Below are 25,074 nucleotides of genomic sequence, written 5' to 3'. Positions count from 1 at the left end.
ATCACTTCTGAACGTTGGGGATCATTGGTGAAGTCAATAGAGTCGTTATTGTGTAATTATCATTTAAAAATCTGGTGGGAGCGTGGGGTGCATCGAATCATAGCCAAGGTGTGTAATCACCATTTTTACCTTCCCTATCCAGCAACCAACGACAGCAGCCCCTCCACGTGCATTTCCAGCACCTTTCAGCAACCAACGATAGCATCCCCTCCACCACAACAGCTCTCCAACAGCTTCCACTAAACCAGCTGTCCCTCCACGTTTCAGCAAGTAACCCAGCTGTCCCTCCTACAGCTTACCACCAAACAAACAACAATCATTACTTTTGTTTTAAGCATGTAAATGGGTTAATATATAACCCATAAAAATTACAGTGTAAAGGGGAGGGAGGACACACAGAGATTGTAAAAAAAAAAACAGGAGATTAAGCATCAATACAAAGAAAAAAAAATCAGAAAACAACAAAGGTTTTAATTTTTTAGATTTGTATTTCACTTTTATTTGTATTTTATTTTTTTCGAAATAAAAAAACAGTAGGTTAGTAAATTAAAAAAAATAGTAAAGAAGAGTGAGTTGTACCGGTGCCAAGGGTTCATCGTCGGAGTCTAGGTTTCCGGAGAAACGTCGATTGAAGCATTGGGAAATAAAGCTTGAGTTGTTAGGCCTGGATTTTGGTAGTTTAAATCCCAAATCAGGATTTAAGATTTTTTAGGGATAAATTTTAGGTTCGGGTTTTGTGTAAGGGATGATTGAAAGAGTATTTGGCCACCGATTTACGGTGGCCGGTGGCGAGGTGTGGGGGTTTTATGGCCATCGGCCGGTTATGAAAGAGGAAGAAGGAGAAGATTGAGCTTCTCTCTCTGAGAGAAAAGATGAAGAAGAGTGGCTAGGTTAGCCAAATAGAGAAAAATATATATATATATAGCTTAGGTTTTGGGTTATTTACTTTTAAGTCACTCTAGTTTATACCGTGTTTTACATTTCGATCACTGTTTTTAAGGTTAAATTATGTTTAAGTTCCTATGTTTTCTGCGTCCTGCGTTTTGGTCACTAAGGAGTTTAGTTTAATTTACGGGGTAAGTCACGCTAAAATCCCTGTACTTTAAGCATTTTTTTATTTAAATCACAAATTAGTGGGTTAATCACCCATAAACCATTCTAGTTTACGCATTTTTTTATTTTGGTCACCAATGTTATTTCTTTATTTTATTTCAATTTTTTGTATGCTAATTTATATTTTATTTCATTTTAGTCATTAATTAATTCTGTTATTATTTTATTTATGAATATGATATTATAGTTTTAATTTTTTTTATTTCAGTCACTATTTAATTGCAATTTAATTTATATTATTATTATTATTTCAATTTCAATAAGTTTAAATTATTACTTTAATTATTATGTTATTATTAGTTAGTCATATAAATATATAATAAGTAGTATTTATTTATTTATTTATTTTTTTTCTATTAAAATCCTATTTATAAATTTAATTTTATAAATTACTTTTAAGAAAAATAATCATATTTTAATATATATTTATCAATATTAAGAAAGGACAGTCTTAAAGCAACTGAATGTTTATTTTATGATATTTTTAAATAAAAAAATAAATATTTTAATATATAAATATGTTTTTATATTATTTTCTATTAAAATTTATTCAAAATTAAGAAAGGAGCTGTCTTAAAGCACCTAGAAGCCCTTTTCTGATATTTCTAAATAAATAAATATCTTGTTTAATAATATATATATATATATATTAATATATTATCTTAAAATTATATTAATAAACTTAACAGAATTATGGAATAAATATATTTTTAAACTTTTAAATTTCCAATAATAGAGACAATTTATAATTAATAAGTACCAATTTTGGGCGTTGTAGGGGTGTTAATCCTTCCCTAAACGTAACCGACCACGAATCCCTTTTTATTTCTAAAAAGAACAAATTTTTGGTTAAACGCAGATCAGTTTATCTTTTAACAGATGTTTTCTTAAAAAACTCTTTTAAAAGGTAATTTTTAGGTATTCGACCTACCTGACCCAAAAGGCCGATGGCGACTCCCAAACCATTTTTTTAATTATTTTGTATCCACATTATTTTTCCCGCCAAGTAAAAATTCGTGCCCGGACGAAAACCGGTTACGACAAGGTGCATCGGTACTATGTGTAAAATTCAAATATTTCGACCGTTATAAGACTTAGTGCATCGGTACACTAGGGGTGCATGGGTATACTAATTACATTCGATGTTTCAAAGAGCCAGGAGTGTATCGATGCATGGTTGTGCATCGGTACACAAAATGCATTCGATGTTTCAAAATATTCAAGAGTCCATCGATGCATGACTTGTGCATCGGTACACAAAATGCATTCAAAATGGGTGTGCATCGATGCATCAATGTAGCGCATCGGTACATCACATTGTAAATTTGATTTTTGGCTCGATTTTGGTTCGAAATACTTTGTGAAAATTGTTTCAAAAATATTTTAAGTATAAAACACAATTTTACACTTTAGTAAGGATTGAGATTGACCTTTGAAATCCTTGGAGTAATATTTGTGATATTCGAATAATTAAATCGAATATACATCTTACAAAATTGTTAAATCTTAAAATTCCTTTATACTTAATTTGTTATATCGAAACATCAAAATATTTTCAACAACTAACATTGTTAGAAAAAAAAATCACAACCCCATCCAAATGACAATGGAAAAATAAAAATACCTCTGAAAACTAAATCTAGCATTCAATTGATAAGAATGTTAAGATAAATATCATACCCCAACTTTATTGGATTAGGCTTAAACCCTAAATGAAAACTCTTCAATTTACCTTCCACCAAAATCCCACAATAAAATATAACTTGGCCTTAGCCTTGAAAATCTCTCAAACTATCATCCAACATTTTTCCTCAACATGCAACTACTTGATATAATGAAAAATAAAAGACAAATATCTTCTTTGCGCTTTGTTCTTTGCTTAGTATTGTAGATATATATAGGAGAAGCCTTAGATATGAATATCAAACAGACCTCCAATTCTACTCCTTAGGATCTTCACCTTTCAAAAGACTTGCAACTCTTGATGATTCATTGAAAATATGAAGAAAAACCTTGAAAAACTTACATGCATAATTGTAACAAAGTCCCTCAAAAATCAAGAATTAAATTAGGATCTATGTAATCCCAAATGAAAGGTGGTGGATATTCATCGATATCATCCGTTAAGGGACATATGGTTGGATATCCAGATCCAACTGTCAAATCTGGATCCGAAACCACTGATGAAACCGATGACAATGAAAAACTCGAACCAACGAAACCCACCAAAGAGTTGACAGCCTCGAAAAATGAACCTTATTGGTGATGATCATGTTGTTGTAACTATTGAGATGTGAATGAAGTTCTCTGTCGGGTCACTAGGATTAACACTGACACTTGCTTCGATTTCTTGCATCGTATAAAACCCTTGCTTGGGATTTTGCACTATGGATGGGTGAAGCAACAACAAAAACCTAGATGAAACCATTAAAGAAGCTGGGTGAGGAGTACTAAGGTTTGAATAACTAAAAGAAAACCCATAAAAACAAGGAAGCAATGGCCTTAAAGATTGAGTCAATGACGATGGCAAAGGTGAGATCGAGGGTTGAAGATTGAGCTGAGCCTTGGAATCGTAGAGTGGTCGAGGAGGATGACCAGTTCTACCGTGGTCCAGATGAAACGATAGAAACATGACGGAGGCATCATAAAATAGGATGAATGATGAGCGGATGAGGAAGGCATTGGCTCGGGTGTGGGCGAGCGAGCGCGCGGTTGTCACTTATGTCTCCCTCCAAGTGGGGCAGCAGGCGTAGGTGCATGAACAGACGATGGTTAAGGCATGAAATCAAAATCGTTCGGTACCTCGATCACCGAAGACGTAGTAAATCAGTGACGACTACAACCAAGGGTGACCGACGAACGTGATAGATTGCCTTATTGATTTCTTATCATCACCATGATTTCTTAATCGGTTAAAGAAGAATGAAAGAAAGTGCAGCAGTGGATTGACATGTTTGACGGTGATAGTGGGACAAGGGAACAAAGTTTAATTGGGTTTAACTAACCTGAGTCAACCTCTTGATTTGGGTGCTAACATGCACCGATCGTACCCCTTGACATTAATGAAACGATGCGTCGATAAAAAAGGGTAAAAATCTGTTGCATTCACGATATTTTAATTCCAAAATTGGCCTTGGTCGGCCGATTTTTCTTTAATTGAATCAATATTTCGCTTCGGCTTTGTCCGCAGTTGAATTAAAATGCTTAGGTTACCTACAAAATTCAAATTTAAAATTAAAAACGCAAAATAAATGAATGAAAATAACAAATGAAAATTGAAAACTAAAAATTGAAAATAAATTAAAAGAAAACGAAATGGGTTGCCTCCTACAAAGCGATATTGTTTAACGTCGTTAGCTTGACGACCCGATTTTAAAACATGGGTTCTTACAATTCAATCTCCTCGACTAATCCAACCGAAGCATGTTCGTAATATGGTTTAATCTTTGAACATTAACTTTGAATTGTGCTACTGAATTATCTTCAATCTCTACTATGTCATGAGAAAAAAATCTGAGTCAACGTAAATGGTCTTATCCACTTTGGTTGAAGTTTACCTGCAAAAATATTAAGTTTAGAATTAAATAATAAAACCTTTTGATTAACATTAAATGATTTAAAGGATATCCTTTGATCATTGAACTCTCTCGTCTTTTTTTTAATCTAGGCCCTATAGTAAACATTTCATTAGATTTCTTCTAATTCTTGACTATGTAGTTTTCCTTGTTTCTATTCCATTTCCATATTGCATTGCCTCACCGCCCAATAGGCTTGATGTTTTAGTTCAACCGATAAATGGCACAGTTTACTAAAAACAAGGTGGTATGGAGACATCCCAATCGACACTTCTGTTTGCCCATTTGTTTGCGGATGGTAAGTCGTGGTGATTCTTTGTCACACCAAACTTCTTTATAAGTGCCTCGATAATGCGATTGATGAAATGGGTTCCTATGTCGCTGATAATCGTCGTTGGTGTGCTAAACCTGGAAAAAATTAAAAATTTTCAAAAAATTCACAGTAGTTCTCGCATCATTATTGTGGATTGCTTTAATTTCAACCCATTTCGAAACATAGTCAATAGCGAGAATAATATATGTGTTACCAAAAGAAGAAACGAAAGGACCTATATAATCAAGACCCCATACGTCAAAAATTTTGTATATATGGAATGGATTTAAAGGCATTTCATTCTTACGACTCAGATTACCTACTCATTAAAACTTTTCACATGATTTGCAATGAAATTAAGCATCTTTAAAAATATTTGGCCAAAAGAAACCGCATTCTAAGATCTTGTGAGCAGTGTGTTTCGGTCTAAAATGACCGTCACACGAGTATGAATGACATAAATTAAGGATTGAGTTCACATCTTCTTCGGCGACACATCGTCAGAATACTTGATCGTCAGAATATCGTGATTAGCTTTTACTTTAATGTGTTCCACGATTTTTGGTACTCCAGATTAAAGTCAAAAGCTTGGTCTTTTTGGAGAAGATTGCATAACGACTGTGTTATCTTTGAAAAGTCCTTGATAAACCATCAATAAAATCTTGCATGGCCAAGAAAAGAATGTATTTTCCTTACCGTAGTGGGGTAAGGATTGAGCAAATAACATCGGTCTTGGCTTTATCGACCGCAATACCTTTAGAAGAAACAATGTGTCCTAGAATCAACCCTTTATCGACCATGAAATGGAATTTTTCGTAGTTTAAAACAAGGTTGTATTCTATGCACTGCTTTAAAACATTTGATAAATTTAAAAGGCATTCGGAAAAAGTATTACCATATACCGTGAAGTTGTCCATGAATACTTCTATACATTTCTCGAAAAAATCAGGAAAAATGTTGAGCATGCAACGTTGAAATGTGGCAGGCGCATTGCACAGTCCGAAGGGCATTTTCCTATAAGAGAACGTTCCAAAAAAGCATGTGAACGTCGTCTTTTCTTGATCTTCAAGCACCATTAGGATTTAGAAGAAACCTGAAAATCCATCGAGACATCAATAATGAGTCTTACTAGCTAATTTTTTGATTAATTGATCTATAAAAGGTAAAGGAAAGTGATCTTTGCGAGTTAGAGAGTTCGACTTCCTGTAATCTATACAGACTCACCACCCATTTTTTACTCTAGTTGGAACTAACTCACCTTTCAAGTTTTTTATTACTATAACACCGATCATCTTAGGTACAACATGAACTGGACTTACACAACTACTATATGAGTTCAGATAGATAACATCGGCATTAAGAAGACCCTAAATTTCTTTCTTTACCACTTCCATCATCGGCGGATTTAGTCGGTGTTGTCATTCTCGTGATGGTTTAGCTCTTTCTGCAATCTTAATCTTGTATATATAAGTCGAGGGACTTAATCCCTTAATATCGGCTATGGTCTGACCAATAGCTTTTTTATGTACACGTAATACCGTTACAAGATCTTCACCTCTTACTTGGTTAATTTGTTCGATATAATCACTGGTAAAGTATCGTTATTGCCCAAAAATGCGTACTTCAAGTGATATGGTAATTTCTTTAATTCGATCTAAGGAGCCTGTAAAACATAAGATAAAAGTTTAGATTTCAAAAGTGTAGTAATTTTATTGAAACAAATAGAATTAATGGGGGAAAAATTGTTCAAGCTCCCTAAATTCACCATCAAAGTCATCCAATTCCCTGAAAAACTTATCAACAAAGTTAGTTTTAATAAATTTATCAACCGTAGGCTATATTACATAAACAAAATTAATACTTTGAACATTTTCAAGATACCACATCGCTTTATAAACATTAAATTTAACGATCTCACCATCGAATTCCATTGTGAGAATATTGCTCCCCACATCGATTTTTGTATTGGCGGTGCTAAGGAAAGATCACCCAAGGAGAATCTCATATGAAGTATTTGAGTGGTTGTTTTCCATGTCGATGACATATAAATATTTCAGAAAGATTAGTCCATTTACCTTTACTAAGACGTTCTCCAAGAGTCCTTTAGGGTAGATAACTGAGCGATCCGCTAATTGAATGGTAAGTCTTGTGTCCTTCAATGGTTCAACTGAAAGAGTATTGTAAACGGATAAAGGTATCACGTTTATTGAGGCTCCCAAATCACACATCACCCTCTTAATGCCTACTTTGCTGATTTTGCAAGGTATAACGAACATGCCTTGGCCATTCAACTTTGGTGAAAGTCGTCGGGTCAAAAACGCATAAATATGCTCTTCAAGGTTTACTTTCTCATGTCTGGTAAGTATTCTTTTAGTAGTACAAAGCTCTTTAAGGAAACGGGCATACCTTGGGACCTTCCTGATTACTTCTAAGAGTGGGATATTGATCTCAACTTTCTGGAAGACGTCTAGGATCTCCTTTTTCTTGGCCTGCTTGTCTTTCTTTATGAATCTTGAAGGGAAAAGAGGTGGTATGACATATGAGGATGGTGCGGATTCGGGTATCATATTTTTCTTCTTTTGAATTGTGGCATCATCCTCCTTTTTCTTGTGGGAGTTGGCATCACTTATATGATCGTTCTCCAAGTCAATTGCTTCTTCATCTTTTTTATGGGATTTGGAATCAATCTTGTGTTGGATTGGTTGCTCGATAATTATTATGCTTCTGAGAGTGATAGCGCTTATATTTTCCCGTGGGTTCGCTTAGATTTGAGAGGGAAGCTTAACATGTGATTCTAAGTGGGCCACGGTTTGAGCCAATTGACTCATTTGTTTGTCAATTTCTTTTAAGTATGACTCCGTGCGATTCTAAAATTTTTCTTGGGATTACGCCAATCATTTTACGAGTGACTCGAGTAAACTCTTTGGTGGTTGATATGGTTACGGTGGAGGTGGCCTCGGTTGGTACGCTTGATTCGACCTCTGGTTTTTTGCATAGCTGAAATTATAATGATCTCGCCACCCCAAATTGTATGTATTGCTATGGGGATTATAGGGCCTTTGGAGAGGTCCCAGAAAATTACCCACGACATTCACTTGTGCGCTCACTTCTTATTATAGTGTTGAGCTACAATCGGTTGGGTGGTCTGACATCGTACAAATCCCACATACTCTGGCTGATTTGTTCTTTCCTGCAACAAGGGAATTAACAATATTAATTAATTTAGTGATTTTATCTTCTAACGAAATGGTACCTACTTCGTGAACTCGTCGGCTAGGTTCATTCGATGTGCCAAATTGCTGAGAGTTGGCTTCCATCATTGAAACTAACTCCCTTGCTTGGTTTGGTGTCATGTTGACGAGAGCCCCCCACTAGCAGCGTCGATCATTTTCATCTCCATGTGAAGCAAACCTTCATAGAAATATTGTATAAGTGTTTGTTCGATCAATCCGTGTTGCAGTCAGCTCGTATATAGCTTCTTGAATCCCTCCCGGTAGTCGTAAAGTGCTCCTCATTCTTTTGTTTAATTCCTAGGATGCTTCGCCTCAGTTCGTTTATCTTCGCTGCTGGAAAAAACCTGTGAAGAAAAAATATGATTTAAATCAGCCCAAGTATTTATCGAATTAGGTGGTAAGTAAAATAACCATTCTTTTGTAATGCCTGAAAGTGAAAATGAAAATGCTCGTAATTTAATTTGGTCTTCAGATACTCCTTGAGGTTTCATGCTTGAACAGACCAAATGAAATTCAGCTAAGTGCTTGTGCGGACTTTCGCTAGGAAGGTCGTAAAAGGTCTGAAGTAAATGTATCAAACTCATTTTGAGTTGAAACAACGTTTCGCCTTAAGGGAATGCAATGCATAGTGGTTGTTGTATCACAGGAGCTGTGGCTAGATCGCAGATAGTTTGATCACCCATTGGTTCTGGATGTGGTACATTGTGCGCTGGATCGACAATGAGTGTGTTATCAGTATCGATTGGGTTGTGGATTACGTGGAATCCCACAATAAAATATAACCTTAGCCTTGAAAATCTCTCAAACTATCATCTAACATTTTTCCTCAACATGCAACTATTTGATATAACGAAAAATAAAAGACAAATATCTTCCTTGCACTTTGCTCTTTCCGTTGTATTGTAGATATATGTAGGAGAAGCCCTAGATATGAATATCACCCAGACATTCAATTCTGCTCCTTAGGATCTTCACCTTTCAAAAGAGTCGCAACTCTTGATGATCCATTGGAAATATGGAGAAAACCCCTTGAAAAACTTGCATGCATAATTGCAACGAGTCCCTCAAAAATCAAGAATGAAATTAGGATCCATGTAATCCCAAATGAAAGGTGCTGGATATTCATCGATATCATCCGTTAAGGGCCATATGGATGGAGATCCGGGTCCAACTGTCAAACCCGGATCCGGACCCACTGATGCAACCGATGAATGTTTAGTTCTTTGGAAATTTTGAGCTTTTATTAAAGAGGAATTCGTATTCGGATTGTTTAAAATATGGGTTTTTTTAAATCAAATCCCTAAGGTGCTAGAATTTGAAATCTTACGAGTATGTTATTGAAATGGCCATTAGGTGTTTGATAAAAGTGCGCAATGGTCTAATACATATCGGCATTCTCAATTTCTGCTTTGTACAATGCCTTTTTAATACTTTTATTGTTATAAGTAATTGTTCTACTCATAATAATATTCTTAAATCTTAATCTTACATTTCATGGTTTTCGTGTTACAGCTCGCTATAAATCAGGCAGCAAGGGAAGCAGAGGAAGATGATGATGGTAATGATATCATTTCATTGGACGAAATAGTTCAAGAACCTGTGCTTCCACGGACTCGGAATCGGCCCAAGAGGGAAGTATAGGCATACAATTTCTTGATTTGCTTCAATTATAATTGGTTAATATTGTATAGTTCTTTATCAGAGCGTGTGTAAACTCATAGAAAGAGCAATCGAACAATGTAAATTTGCTTTTTGAAAAGCAAATAACAAAGAAAGGATTTCATTGAGCTCATTTTGTTTGTTCTTGGGAATTTGTGATATAGCTTGTGAATGAACCATGATATAAAATTTTAACCATTTGGTGGCAAAAGTTCCAAATCCTTGAAGAAATGGCTGTCAGTGGAAGAGAAGAATATTGCTGTATGTGGTCTGCTTAAGCTTGGTAAGCAACACACTCAGTCTTTGAATAAGGAGGAAGCTTTGGAGGTGGATGACGATGAGAAACACTGAAAGGATGAAGTGGAGGTGGTGACAGTTCGGGCCATAGAATGTCTCATTGAAAAGAAAGATGCTCATGCTGTTTTCTTATGTGAAACACAACTTTTGGTTTCTGAATATGATGTGATCGAATGAATTACCATAAATTGTGACATTTGAAAATGTTTCTACATTTACCTTAATCATTTCGCTTGCTGTTTCTTAGTATGTTTTAGCATTAAACTTCGTATTATTTTTAACCAAAGTTGAACCAACCAAATATGTCTATATGAATGTTGTCTTTATGATGATGATGACTATGAGTTTCCATAGCTGCCATGTTAATGTTGTCATATAGATGCCTGCCTGCCTGGTATGTAATTTTGGTCTCTGAAAATGACTGAAGCTTTTGCCCTGTTTTGGCTATCTTTTTACTTGTTCATAAACATATAGAGCATCGATATGAAATGTTTTCTTATGGTGTACTGCTATTTTTTTGGATCTTTTACTAGATGGAGTAATCAAAGAAGGGTGAGTTCAATTCAACATTTCTTGCACATAAATCAGTTTGCTGTAAATGTATTATCTTTTACTTAGTGCCTGCACTGACGAAACCATGGTCATTGAAAAACAAGCATATCGGGAGGCTCGAATTCATGACCTCTAGGATTGTCATGCAATCGAGTCTGCAGTATTTTTTTATGCAATTACGGCTCCATGCTCTCTTGCTTGTCAACATCCATGGTTTCACTTGTTGAGGCTCTAAGAGGTGTTGTTAGACGCTTCAACAGCCATGGTGTTGCCTGTTGTTAATCTAGAACTTAAATTGCAGTTAAAAGTTTTTGTTGGGTCATGGTCAAGATTCCAAATTATATTTGGCACAATGGAAATCTAATCACTTGCATTGTTGAATTACAAATGAAAACATTCTTTGAGAGTTTCTTGCTCTCAAAAACTTTCTAAGAAAATTACCAGAGAGGGGAGAAAGGACAAGGTAAGAATGAGTGGGGGACGTTAGTCATAATTAATGCTGGGAATGAATTAGAGATACTGAACAACACCATGTGAAACTATCTGAAAATAAAGGCAGCACTCTGGCCTACATTTTGGGGATTGCCAAAGGTATTTGCAAAATTTATAATTTCACCTGTCCTTTGAAATGACAATTTTTGTGAGAAAATTTACCAACATTTGTTTTGCTTTTTTTACCTATACTAGTCTACTAGAGAAACCCCCAGAAGATTCAAGCTTGATGATGATATTTGAACAAAGATTTAACGCCAAGTTGTTTATAGATAATATTAATCTACAAGGGAGAAACAATAGGAAATATGTTATTTATATATATGGAATTTGGCTGAAATCATACATGTGTGTATCTTGATTCACTTCATAAGAAGTCTGGCTAAAACTATCCATGAATCCTCCTCCGCAAGCAACCGGGAATTCACCTAAAGCTGCCGTGCAAAATTGATCGGAGTCGGTATTACTGATTCCTGCCGAATCGGTAGCGGCATACAGAGACAAACGAGCTCTTGCGAGGGCCAAATCATGTTGAAGTTGGATCATCTTCCTCTGCAACAAAGCTATGTCACCAATGCAACCGTAGACAGGGTCTCGGAGCCTCGCTTCGGCTTCATAGGCCAAGGAATTCACGGTGTCTTCTCGTTGCTCTTCGGGGACTTCAATGAGGATCTTGCTAACGTTGCTGGCACCGAAAACTTTGTGGACTTTGGCAAATTTCTTGGGCTCATCGGATCGAAAATGAGGGGCGAAGATACAGTTGGGAGTGCATCTTCTTTTCAAGAGCTTGCAAGCAGCACAAGATGAGGTGGAACGTGACTCCTGACTCCTCATCGCTTCATATCCTATTTCTGCTACTCTCTAACTTCAATATCTTCCTTCTTTGTCCAACATCCATTTAAATAGCCTCATAAAAGCTACATATTAAATTTTCTCTATATTATAATATCTCCGCCTCTTAGCTTAGTTGGAATAAGACTTGTGCTAATAACGGAAAGATTAGCATCCCAATCTAATCAAGTCAAAATTACTCTTAAAACTTACATAAAAATCTATCAAATTTGATAGAAATTAATTAATCTCTTCCATCATTTACACGTAGTTTATCACACTATTATCGTCATATTAGCATTATAATGATTAATAATAATTTATGTAGATCAAAAAATTAATATTAAGACATTTAAAAGAATTTGAGGATTAAATTAACGCAATTCAAAACGAGGAATAATATTATTAATTTAGATCAATTATAAGGATAAAATTAACCTTACGAACATGATTATAAAAGAACGAATGTGTTTTGTTTTTATATAGATATGGTGAAAGCGGTGGCTAGAAATAGTGGTAGCCATTATAAGTATTTATGGGTTGAGAAATGAAATGATAGTTCATAAGATGAAAGATAATATTTTCGTGTGATTTGAAAGAAAAGAACTTTCACAACAAAAGCATTGAGCCCTACCCCTTTCTTATTCCCCACATTGTATTGTCATTCAATTCATTATATGATCAGTTATTAAGAATAAAATTATTAAGAGAAAATTACCAACTTTGAATATAAATCATAAAAATACATATAATATATCTAAAAATTAATATATAAGTAAAAAAAAGTAGTGTTAGAGCGTTGTTTAACATATTTTTGTTGATATTAACTCATTCTTTTAGCTAATCGATTTAATTTAAAAAAAAAAAAAACCAAAGCCATTTATATTTTGGGTTTTGTTAGCAATGAATGCACGAAGGAATGAGTTAGAAAAATGTCATTTCAACAACGGGAGAAAAGGGAAGAGATATGATGCAATGAGCCCACTTAGCTTTAATGCACGTCCTTTTCTCAAAACTCAGTTTTTAAATTAAACAAAGGCTAAATGGGAGCCACACGAGCCGTCCGGTCGGGGCACAGGCTCAGATATTGGGCAACTCGTGAAAGAGGCTAGTGTCTCGAATGGGAGAAAGGTCAAATTGACCGGTCCAACATTTATGATTGGTTGGAGAGAGAGATAAAATAGCTTTTAGTCCCAAAAATCGATATTTTTTTAGTTTAATTCCTAAATTTGTTTTTAGTTTATAATAATATCTTAATTTTCAATTCTAATTTATTATTTTAATGATGAGACATATTAAAATGTGTTATCTAACATAATTTTATAATTTCATGTCATTAAAGAGACTCAAATGGAAAAAATATCAAGTTTATGGATTAATATAATCCATTTGTGAAAAAAATAGAACATATCAATTTTTTGAATAATTTAGATGAATACAAAATAATATCTACTTAAAATCTTTCTTAATAACTAATAACTCGCATATTATAACAATATTTTCTTTTATTACTAAAATTACTCAATTGTTTGATATCATAAATCAATTTAAGTTAAATATAATCTTAAAATCTTGAGATGAGAGTTGTATCTAATTCAATATAACGATGAATCAAACAATTTCTAAATCGTATTTTTCTTTAATCCATATGTTTGCATGTATGGTAAATACAAAATTTTATATTTTTGTTAAAAAATGCACATTTTAATTTACATAATAACTTTTAGAGTAAACTACTTGGATGATCAACTAACTATAGGATCGGTATCGAAATAATCATCATTTTCAAATTTGCGTTAATATGCCCACATAACTATTTAAATGGGTTTAATATAGCCGCTAGCCGTTAAAATCTAATGAAGTAGTGAAATGACAGTTAACAAAAATTTGTATAATTACACAGTTGATCTTTAATACTTATATATTATATCAATTTAGTCCAAATTTTAATTGAAATTCAAAAAATAATCATCCAATCAGGATGTGCCATGTATTAATCGATTATTGATACATATTTTAATAGTTACATGTATCATAACTTAATTGGAGAGTTTTTTAGTTAAATAATTTATGTTCACCAATCAAGTGGTGATACGTGTCACCCTGTTTAAAAGGGAAAACAAACATAAGAGAAATATTACTACCAAGAAGAATCAAACCTAAGACCTTGGACACAAGGTGGGCAAACCTCGATGAAGAAAGCCCAATATTTATTACATGTTCGTCAAACCTTCTATATATCTTGTTTTAAATATACATAAAAAATAATAGTAAATAAATTATACAAGTTTAAATTATTATTATTTTTATTTCTTACGGTGTTTTTTATTCATTTATTATTTAAAAATAATTATAAAGTAATTATTTTTATAAAAAATTTAAATTATATAATATTTTTTTACTATGTTTGTTATTCATTTATCATTTAAAAATAATTATAAAATGATTGTTTTAAAACAAATTTAAATTATATTCTTTTTCTTGCAATGTTTGTTATTTATTTATCATTAAAAAATAACGGTAAGATAATTATTTTTAAACAAGTTTGTTTAACTATATTTTGATATAACAATTTAAGGTAAAATGTTTTTGAACTTGAATTGAATTTGTTCAAAGTTTTCAAAAATAATTCAAAGTCCTTAAAGCTTGGAATTTAGCACAAAACAATTTTCTGGACAAGTAGTATCGATATTGTTCTTACAATATTTATACCTCATGAACAGTACCGATATTGTTCATATGGTACCGATACCAAAAGGTAAGGGAAGTATCGATACTCACTAGGTAGTATCGATACTACCAGCATTGCTCAAATTCCATAATGCAAAAATGGGTACCGATACTACTCTACATAGTAGTATCTCTACTATAGGCATAGTATCGATATCATTAGGCCCCAACGGCTAGTAACGACTAGTTGATTTAAATATAACAAAGGTAGTACCGATACTCGCTTTAGGAGTACCGATACCCTCTGTTATGAGCATCTTTATTTTGCACAAAAATTGATCTCCAACGGCTCTAAAACACTCTCAACGGCTAGAAACGGTCACAATAACATTCCAACATATAAATACAAGTTGAGGACACTTGAAGAAGGGTTAGAAACACCTATTCAAGCAATCAAACACAAGAGAAGAGTTTTTCATTATTATTTTCATTTCTCTTGTAAATATTGTGTTTGTGTGAGCTTAATTCTTTGTAAACACCTACCTTTGAGAGGTTTATTTGTTTACTTCTTTTTATCCTTTTGTAAATGGGTTTTGGTTCTATCTTAGTCAATTCAAAAGGTAGGGAGTTGTAAAGGTTACTCTTGATCCTTGAAAAAGAAAGAATAAATTAGTGGATTTGTAAGAAAATCTCAAGTGAGGAGCTTAGGTAATGGACATAAACTTGGTTGAGAAGTCGAACCACTATAAATCTTTTTGTTCATTGTCTTATCTTTTTCTCTCTTTACTCCCTAAACACATTTTTATCCATTCACCCCCTTTGCAACACTTTCGGTTGTTCAATTGAGCCTCTTCAAATCCTAACAAGTTTAAATATATGTTATTTTTTAATGATAAATGAATAGAAAAAAAATATAATTTAAACTTGTTTAAAATAATTATATAAAAATAATTTAAATTTAAACTTATTTTATTTTAAAATATTGTATTAACTAATAATTTATTTATTAGAATATTATTTAGTGGTCATTCAAGTAATTTATCCTATAATTTATTTATTAATATATTATTATTTTTATGTAAAATTTAAAGCAAGATATATACAAGCTTTGACAAATAAGTAATAAATAGAGAAAATCGCCTCAGTGACCAAAAAAAAGTTATAATATACGATTTTAACCAACTTTTTTTGGATTTGCCAAAATGACCAACAAAATCGCAACGCGAAATAAAAATCGCAACGCGATCCCCAGAATCGCAAATCAGTTTCCAAAATCGCAACGCGATTCTTGAAAATCGCAATGCGATAGTACAAATTCGCATTGCGATTTTCCAAAATCGCAACGCGAATATGAAAATCGCAACGCGAACACATAAATCGCAACGCGTATCCGTAAATCGCAACGTGTATCCGTAAATCGCAACGCGTATGGGTAAATCGCAATGCGTATCCGTATATCGCAACGCGTATCCGTAAATCGCAACGATAATCCGTAAATCGCAACGAGAATCTGTAAATCGCAACGATAATCCGTAAATCGCAACGATAATCCGTAAATCGCAACGAGAATCTGTAAATCACAACACTGAAATTTTGGGTATATAACACTGAAATCATAAACTAAATCCCTAAATCGCAACTCATTCCATCTCCATCTATCACTCTCTCCGGCGACATCCGTTCCTATATCCAACGACATCCTTCCCAATCCGGCAACAGGTTTTAGTTTCGCAGCTCGTCTGTTTAGTAAATTAATTTACAACCATGAAATCATCTAATGTTGATCATGTTTGGATAGATTTGTGTTTTGGAGGGTCATGGGATAATGTTAATGGTGTTTTACAATATATGCCTTTACCCATGAATCTTCAACTAAAATTGTCTTTACAAAAGTTAACTTATGAAACTCTAATGCTACGTGTTTCAAATAAATTGAATTTAGAGCCCCTAAGTGGATTTAGGCTATCTTATCAGAGAAATGGTAAAGTTTATTTGTTAACCGACAATGAAGATGTTGAACGATTCATTGCTTACATTAGTGTTTCACAAGATGATGTTACATTGTATGTTGTTGAACCTAGAAGTAGTATTGTTGGGTCAGTAGCGGGTAGTAATCAACTAAGTTTTTCTCAAAACCCACAACCTTTCTCTAATCCAAATCCCAATCAACTTTCAGCACCAATTCCGGTTTTCGTATTGACCAGTTAGACGATGATGAGCCAACAGAAAAAATTGTGAGTACTAGTCAGTATTCGAAATTTGGTCTTGGTCAATATCCGGACTTTGATATTGGTCAATACACGGATTTTGATGATGTTTCAGAAGAAGAAACAGACCCTGCGTGTAATGATTTTGATATTGGTTAATACCCGAATTTTGATGATGAAACAGCCGTTGCCGAAGAATGTATTGATGATGATAATGAGGAGGAAGTTACGACTGTGAATGAACATGGTGAACATCCATTCTGTAATTCATATAATCCTGAAGAAGAAAAAGAAGAAGAAAAAGTCCCCGAAGAAAAGAAAATGCCACGGGCGTATAACTGGAATATGCCAGAATTACTTCAGATACCGGAAGAAGAGTTGATAAAGAAAGCAGTTGATTGTTACACAAAAGTTATTCGTATCAAGAAAGATGATTGTTTTGATACAAAGGAAGACTTGAAGATAGCTTTGTATACGAAATGTGTGGAAGATGGCTATCAACTAAAAGTTAACAAATCAAGCAAAGATCGTTTCGAAACAAGGTGTATGATTGACAAAAACTGTACGTGGCGTATGATTGCAAAGAGAATAAAAGATTGCAAAATGTTTCAAGTTAGGACTTTTATTGATAAACATACATGTTCAAGAACCCAAGTTTTTCCTCACCATAGACAGGCAAACAAAAAGGTGTTGGGTGGTTTTCTGGCTGAGTTAATGTTTTTGAATGGCAGGGTATATCGGGGACATGAAATTATGACTGACATGAATGCTCGGTTCAAGATTAGTATATCATATTCTCAAGCTTGGAGAGCCAAATGTTATGCCTTGGAATTGTTGAGGGGGTCGCCAGAAGCATCGTTTGCCCAACTGCCGGCTTATTGTCACAATTTAAAGCTGAAAAATCCTGGGTCGGTAACTCATATCAAACAGATAGAGATGGACGCTTTGAGTTGCTGTTTATCGCCATTGGTGCTACGGTTAGTAAATCAATATAATTTTGTTGACTCATTTTGTTAGTTACATGCATTTCACATTTAAATGATTATATTTCTTGTGTATATTATTTGTAGATTCGTTCGTTTATTACTTGCATGCGCCCAGTTATTATAGTTGACGGAGCACATTTGAAAGGTCGATACCTTGGAGTAAACTTATTAGCAGTAGCCATGGATGCTAACAATGGGATATTGCCAATAGCTTACGGGGTTGGCAAATCTGAAACCTCTGATTCATGGACATGGTTTATGGGGCATCTTAGGGATTGCATAGGTCCTATTAGCAATCTGACAATCATATCCGATAGGGCAAACTCAATTGACAACGCTGTTAGAAGGTGTTTCCCAGATGCTTTTCATGGACTTTGTGGTGTTCATTTGTATAGAAATCTAAAATCAAGGTCTGCTGGTATAAAAAAGCACAAATGGACATACTGGAAGGCTGTAAAAGCTTATCGGGAAGTGGATTTCAATAAGCATATAAATTGTTTAAGACGTGTTTTGCCTCAGTGTGCTCAAACACTAGAAGATGTCGGGTTTGAAAGATGGTCAAGAGTACATCAACTTGGAGTAAGATATGGTTTCATGACGTCTAATAGTGCAGAATCAATCAACGCTCTAAGTCGTCATTCCCGGAAATTACCCATTACTATGTTAATGGAGTTTTTTCGAGCCTCTATTCAACAGTGGTACTACAAGAAAAGAAACCATGCAGGTATATTTCTTTGAATTCGTAACTTATCATATTTATATATTTTACTAAGTATTGTTTATTTAAATTTACAGGAACATTGGAACATCGTGTTACACCATGGACTGAAAAAAAGATAACGAAACGTGTTGTGAAGTCAACGTCATGGAGAGTTGAACCATGTTCAACACTTTGTTTCAAGTACTGGATAATAACTTAAATGGGCTAGTCGATCTAAATGCAAAGACGTGTAGTTGTATGAAATGGCAAACATCTGGTTATCCGTGTGGCCATGTTATAAAAGTTGCTCTTCATTTAAACCAAGATGATTCAAGCGCATACGCTATGGATTGCTACACTACAGAAGTTTATCGACAGACTTATGCCGAGATTGTCTACCCTATTCCACATCCTTCTGAGTGGGACATACCAGATGACTTACAAACAGTTTTGCCACCAGCCATGGACAGAAGGCTACCTGGCCGACCAAAAAGTCACGATCGTATACCGTCTAAGGGTGAAGAGAAGAAGAGATCGACATGTAGTCGGTGCAAGGAAAGTGGTCATACAAGGTTGACATGTGGATCACCAGTGCCATCAAAATCATCTTTTCCTCTACCAAAATATGGATCCTCATCAAAATCCAAAGCTCATATGTGTGAACTTTGTATTATGTAAACGTTGTTATTCAGTTGTATTATGTAAACGTTTTAACATTTAACATTTTATGTGTATTATGTAAACGTTGCCATCAAAAGCTCATATGCAAACGTTGTATTATGTGGATTTATGTGTGAACTTTTAACATTTTCAGTTGAATTAATGACTCAGGCCAACCATTTTGACTTAACCAACTCTTGTTATTCAGTTGTTATCACTATTAGGCATGCATTTGACTATCGCAACACGGAAATTACAATCGCAACGAGAGAATCGCAATGCGAAATGAAAATCCCAACATGAAAATCGCAATGCGGAAATAAAAATCGCAACGAGAGAATCGCAATGCGAAATGAAAATCGCAATGCGAAATGAAAATCGCAACGAGAGAATCGCAATGCGAAATGAAAATCGCAATGCGAAATGAAAATCGCAACGAGAGAATCGCAATGCGAAATGAAAATCGCAATGCGAAATGAAAATCGCATTGCGATTCTCTCGTTGCGATTTTCATTTCCGCATTGCGATTTTCATTTCGCATTGCGATTCTCTCGTTGCGATTTTCATTTCGCATTGCGATTTTCATTTCGCATTGCGATAGTCATTTTTGCCTTCAACATAATGCAGATTGAAATCAACAAAATCAACCATTACATTTCAATCAATTAAACAAGCACAAATAAGAATTATGTTCGCATCAATTACACAAATCAACTTTTACAAATCATCTTTTACAAATCAATTAAACAATCAAAAAATAAGCAATAATTCTTATTTCCGATCATCTACTATTGAATCAACTTTTACAAATCAATTAAACAATCAAAAAACAATCAATTAAACTATTGAATCAACTTTTGCAGCCATACATCATTTTCACGCAGTTCACTTCTGAGATTAACCTGCAGAAACCAAACATTTGCTCAAACAACACTTTCTACACATCTAAAACCTACAAACAGCAAATTATTGAATTCTAGGTACTTAACCAAACATTTCAAACCAAAAGTATATAACTTACCAATTGTTTATGGACATTTTTATAACGCGGATGCAGGTAGGCAGCGTCTCGTATATCGATTTAGCCATATAATGCCAAAACCACAAGCCTACTGCAGCTCTATCTCTATCGGTGGGAGGTAGATACTTGATGCTTCCCGTCGTCAAACGCTCCAACGCCAAGCATACGAGAGGACCACAATCTCCTCTGGCTCCGCTCGTTTGTTGTGGCGCGGTCTCGTCTCTAATAACTGTAATATTGAGCTTCTTTGGCTTCTTGTTTCCAGAACGAGTCCAATAATTGATCGCATCCAAGAATTTAGCCAAATGAGAGCTCCATCCCTTAATAACATCTCTTAAATCAGCCAATGATATGTAATTTATCATGCTGTCATACACTATTGTCTTAAGGGATGGGAGCTGAAGCTCGACGAGAATCCAATGTTTACGTTCCAAAACAGGGATAAACACCTGCAATCATAAGTAATAATTCATTCATTTGCGCACTTATTTCATAAAACCTTTAAACTCAATCTAAAATAAATACTAACCTTATCGACCTCCCACCATGCAGGATAAAGTTTAGCTTGTCCATTGCCCAAATCAAATGATTCATCTCGTGCATTCTTCAAGTGAACGACGTGAAAAGACGTCGGCATAATTGTATATCGTATATTTTATTTTTCTTAAGTTTTCTTATTATTAGAAGACGTGTCACCCACGCATCGATATGCTGTTTTACAAAAAAAGACATATATTAGTGACTTACATAAATTTAAAAAAAAAATTAATCAAATTGAAATATAAGAAAAATATAAGACTTACCCCTCCATCGAAATAGCCATTGTCTTCGACCCCTAATAATACGCCCCACCAAGACCGATCAAGCAACAAATAGATATCATCGGTGAGCTTGCATATGTCAGTGAAACACCCCTGGCTCCGCTCATGTAGATAAAAATCAACAGCGGTCTTAGCCCAAAAGGTGTTATCCAGAATTGTGTCCGGTAGTTGTTCCTCTCCTCTTCAGATACCGGTATGGTACTGGCCGGTAACTCATACGAGAGCCAACTTGAATCCATCATGTCCGGCACGTCAGAGGGTTTCTCAAGAAGCCTACATATGACGCCATGTGAATCGGGCTCTTGAATGGTGGGAGGGACCTCTTCAATGATGACAGTGGCCTCTTGATCGGTGGGAGGGGACTCTCGAGGAATGATAGGGGGGGCCTCTTCAACGATAGGAGTGGACTCTTGAGGGATGACAGGCGAGTCGGGCTTCTTCTTGCGGTGTCTTCGCACTATTGGGGTGTACGGAGACTTAATAGCACGTGCACGCTGTCTGATGCGTGAACTCCGTCGTGCAAGCATAACCCGACGTAAAGCATCCACTCTATCGGGCCGCTAATAATTAAATACAAAAATCAGTAAATAAACATACATGATATTTAAACAGTGAAAACAAAGACAAATATGTTTCAAACTTGCATTGTATTCACCCAAGTCATTATTCTATCATAGTTCACAAAATGCATCAGATAACAAAGAAAAATATGTTTCAAACTAATACCCTGAAGTTAGTATTTGTCTTTGTTTTGTCTATTGGTTGAAGTAATGCAATCCATTCAAGTTTCAATTTGCAGAAGAAGAAATAGTTTACTTTCGCAACACGAAACTTAAAATCGCAACGCGAAACCAAAATCGCAACGACAGAATCGCAATGCGAAATGAAATCGCAACGAAAGAATCGCAACGCGAAATGAAAATCGCAATGCGATTTTGGTTTCGCGTTGCGATTCTGTCGTTGCGATTTTCATTTCGCGTTGCGATTTTGGTTTCGCGTTGCGATTTTAAGTTTCGTGTTGCGAAAGTAAACTATTTCTTCTTCTGCAAATTGAAACTTGAATGGATTGCATTACTTCAACCAAAAGACAAAACAAAGACAATACTATTTCACAGTGTTAAAGAATACACAGTTTAGCAGAATTGGCAGCAACCGAACAAATTTACTTTCAACCAAAAGACAAAACAAAGACAAATACTATTTCACAGTGTTAAAGAATACACAGTTTAGCAGAATTGGCAGCAACCGAACAAATTTACTTTCAACCAAAGACAAACAAAGACAAATACTATTTCACAGTGTTAAAGAATACACAGTTTAGCAGAATTGGCAGCAACCAAACAAATTTACTTTCAACCAAAAGACAAAACAAAGACAAATACTATTTCACAGTGTTAAAGAATATACAGTTAGCAGAATTGGCAGCAACCGAACAAATTTACTTTCAACCAAAAGACAAAACAAGACAATACTATTTCACAGTGTTAAAGAATACACAGTTTAGCAGAATTGGCAGCAACCGAACAAATTTACTTTCAACCAAAAGACAAAACAAAGACAATACTATTTCACAGTGTTAAAGAATACACAGTTTAGCAGAATTGGCAGCAACCGAACAAATTTACTTTCAACCAAAAGACAAAACAAAGACAAATACTATTTCACAGTGTTAAAGAATACACAGTTTAGCAGAATTGGCAGCAACCGAACAAATTTACTTTCAACCAAAAGACAAAACAAAGACAAATACTATTTCACAGTGTTAAAGAATACACAGTTTAGCAGAATTGGCAGCAACCGAATAAATTTACTAAGCAATCTAAGTGAAATGGCTAATCTAAGTGAAATTACGAGTAAATTTATCATTAAGTTAAATATGGAAAATCTTAAACTTACCTCGTTGCGTAGAGTATGAACCTCATTCTGCAACGATACTATCATCTCACGTAGAGCGGCAACCTCACCACGTAAAGTTGACACCTCCACACGCCATGCACCATCGTTATCGCGTAGAGTACCGATCTCCTCACGCAAGGCATTGACCTCATCACGTAACTCCCTTGACTCATCCCGTGGAGGTGGAGGTGGAGAACAGGGAGATAGGAGTCGTGGCATCTTTGCCGGTCGCCTATCATGAGGTGATGGTGGAGAAGAGGCTCGATGATGTGACGGGATAGGTGATGGCTCTCGTTCTAGAGGTGTATAGTCGGGTCGATCGGGTGATGGCTCTAGGTGAGGTGATGGCTCTCGAATTGGAGGAAGTGGATGCTGCTCATCATCCATGCCATCAAAAAAACTCTGACTAGCTTGCCACCAATCAGTGGCAAGCTCTTCCTCCGTGGGTGTCAGTCTTTGTAATGGAATGTTGGCCTCCTAAAATATAAAAACTCAAACAAAGTTAACGTCTACTATTAATAACTTGTTTATATTATATGAAGTATTTGTGTTAACTTACATTATTTATTGTCGCATATGGTATTAAGTCTTCCCAATCCAACAGAGTTTTCCTCTTCCACGAAATAGCCCTGGGAATATCATTTGACGTTTTTATTGCATATGTACGCATGCTGGGGAAAGCCTCGAATATCCAAATCTACAAACAATATAATAACAAAATTAGTAATTGTTAAATAATTAATTATAATTTAGAAACATTATATAGAAATTCTTACCTTAAAGGCCCAAACAAAGCCTGACAAAGGTGTATTGGACCCATCGCCCCGCAAACTTTTGCGGTAATCAAAGGCAGACGACAACTTAGTCCAGGTAGCTTTCCATATATGAACCCCACGGAAACAGATTCCATGCATTCAGGTCCTCTACCAATATTATTAGCTCCCGATGAATAGGTTGTCTGGCCTCTCTGCCTAAAAAGCCGGCATACACAAGTAGTAGAAGGCATACTCGGACAACATCGACGTCATCCATCCGAGTGAAACCAGCTTTCTTATTAAACAATTTCTTCAGGTCGTCGACATGTAGGTTCGGCTTCTCCATTGACTCATCCGGAAAAACCCGGGATAACCATGATGGGCGGGCGATATGACGAGTGTACCGGCCTACATCATCGTGTCCGAATCGTAGACCAGTGATTAAGCAGAACTCCTTCCGCCCAAAACAAGTATACGCTGGTGGAAAATGAAACCATATCTCTTCCTCACCACGTTGTATACTGTCGGGTAGATTTGATGTCATGGTCTGAAGCCATAAATGGGTCAAATTAGCATCTCCACCCGGATGCTGTACTCTCAGCCATGGCCCGAAGCAGGTTTCCTCAAACAATTGTCTTTGAGCAGGTGAAAGCTTCGAAGCAATTGTAGTGGCCAGGCTGACTTTATTTCTCAAGGTCAATTGAGCCGAAAAAATTTCTACAAAAACAATAAACATACCAAGTTAGATATACCAAAAACTACACTGTGAAGATATACCAAAACAATAAACATAAAAAGTAGTAGTTTATTCTTGAAACTAAAATTTGCAACACTGTTTTGTCTTTTGGTTGAAATGAAATCGCAACGAGAGAATCGCAACGCGAAATGACAATCGCAACGAGAGAATCGCAACGCGAAATGAAATCGCAACGAGAGAATCGCAACGCGAAATGAAAATCGCAATGCGATTTTGGTTTCGCGTTGCGATTCTCTCGTTGCGATTTTCATTTCGCGTTGCGATTCTCTCGTTGCGATTTTCATTTCTCTCGTTGCGACAGTCATTCTCTCGTTGCGATTTTCATTTATCTCGTTGCGACTCTTCTGCAAATTGAAACTTGAATGGATTGCATTACTTCAACCAAAAGACAGAACAAAGACAAAGACAAATACTAACTTGAAAATCGCAACGAGAGAATAGCAACGCGAAATGAAAATCGCAACGACAGAATCGTAACGCGAAATGAAATCTAAGTGAAATGGTTAATCTATTATTGAAATGACCAGTAAACTTAT

At 35.2% G+C, this 25,074-nt stretch overlaps 1 protein-coding gene and 1 pseudogene across 1 annotated transcript; both read right to left on the bottom strand.

Moving 5' to 3' along the window:
* Positions 1–3,162: 3,162 nt before the first annotated feature.
* On the bottom strand, positions 3,163–3,745 carry LOC120115484 (annotated as a pseudogene).
* A 7,783-nt stretch (positions 3,746–11,528) lies between these two features.
* Positions 11,529–24,538, bottom strand: LOC120115376 (LOB domain-containing protein 21-like). The gene is made up of 2 exons (XM_039136103.1): positions 24,534–24,538; positions 11,529–12,079 (listed from the first exon to the last, which is right to left on the bottom strand). Exon 2 carries the CDS (start codon positions 12,066–12,068, stop codon positions 11,550–11,552), a length of 519 nt encoding a protein of 172 aa, XP_038992034.1. The 5' UTR covers positions 12,069–12,079; positions 24,534–24,538; the 3' UTR covers positions 11,529–11,549.
* Between the last annotated feature and the right edge of the window lie 536 nt (positions 24,539–25,074).

This window comes from Hibiscus syriacus, unplaced genomic scaffold (genome assembly GCF_006381635.1).
Source record: "Hibiscus syriacus cultivar Baekdansim isolate YM2019G1 unplaced genomic scaffold, ASM638163v2 tig00110264_pilon, whole genome shotgun sequence".
NCBI classification, from domain to species: Eukaryota; Viridiplantae; Streptophyta; class Magnoliopsida; order Malvales; family Malvaceae; genus Hibiscus; species Hibiscus syriacus.
This window is presented reverse-complemented; position numbering and strand designations above follow the sequence as displayed.

Excerpts from the sequence above, each read along its gene's own strand:
- LOC120115376 (XM_039136103.1), bottom strand. The coding sequence starts at position 12,068 with ATGAGGAGTCAGGAGTCACGTTCCACCTCATCTTGTGCTGCTTGCAAG.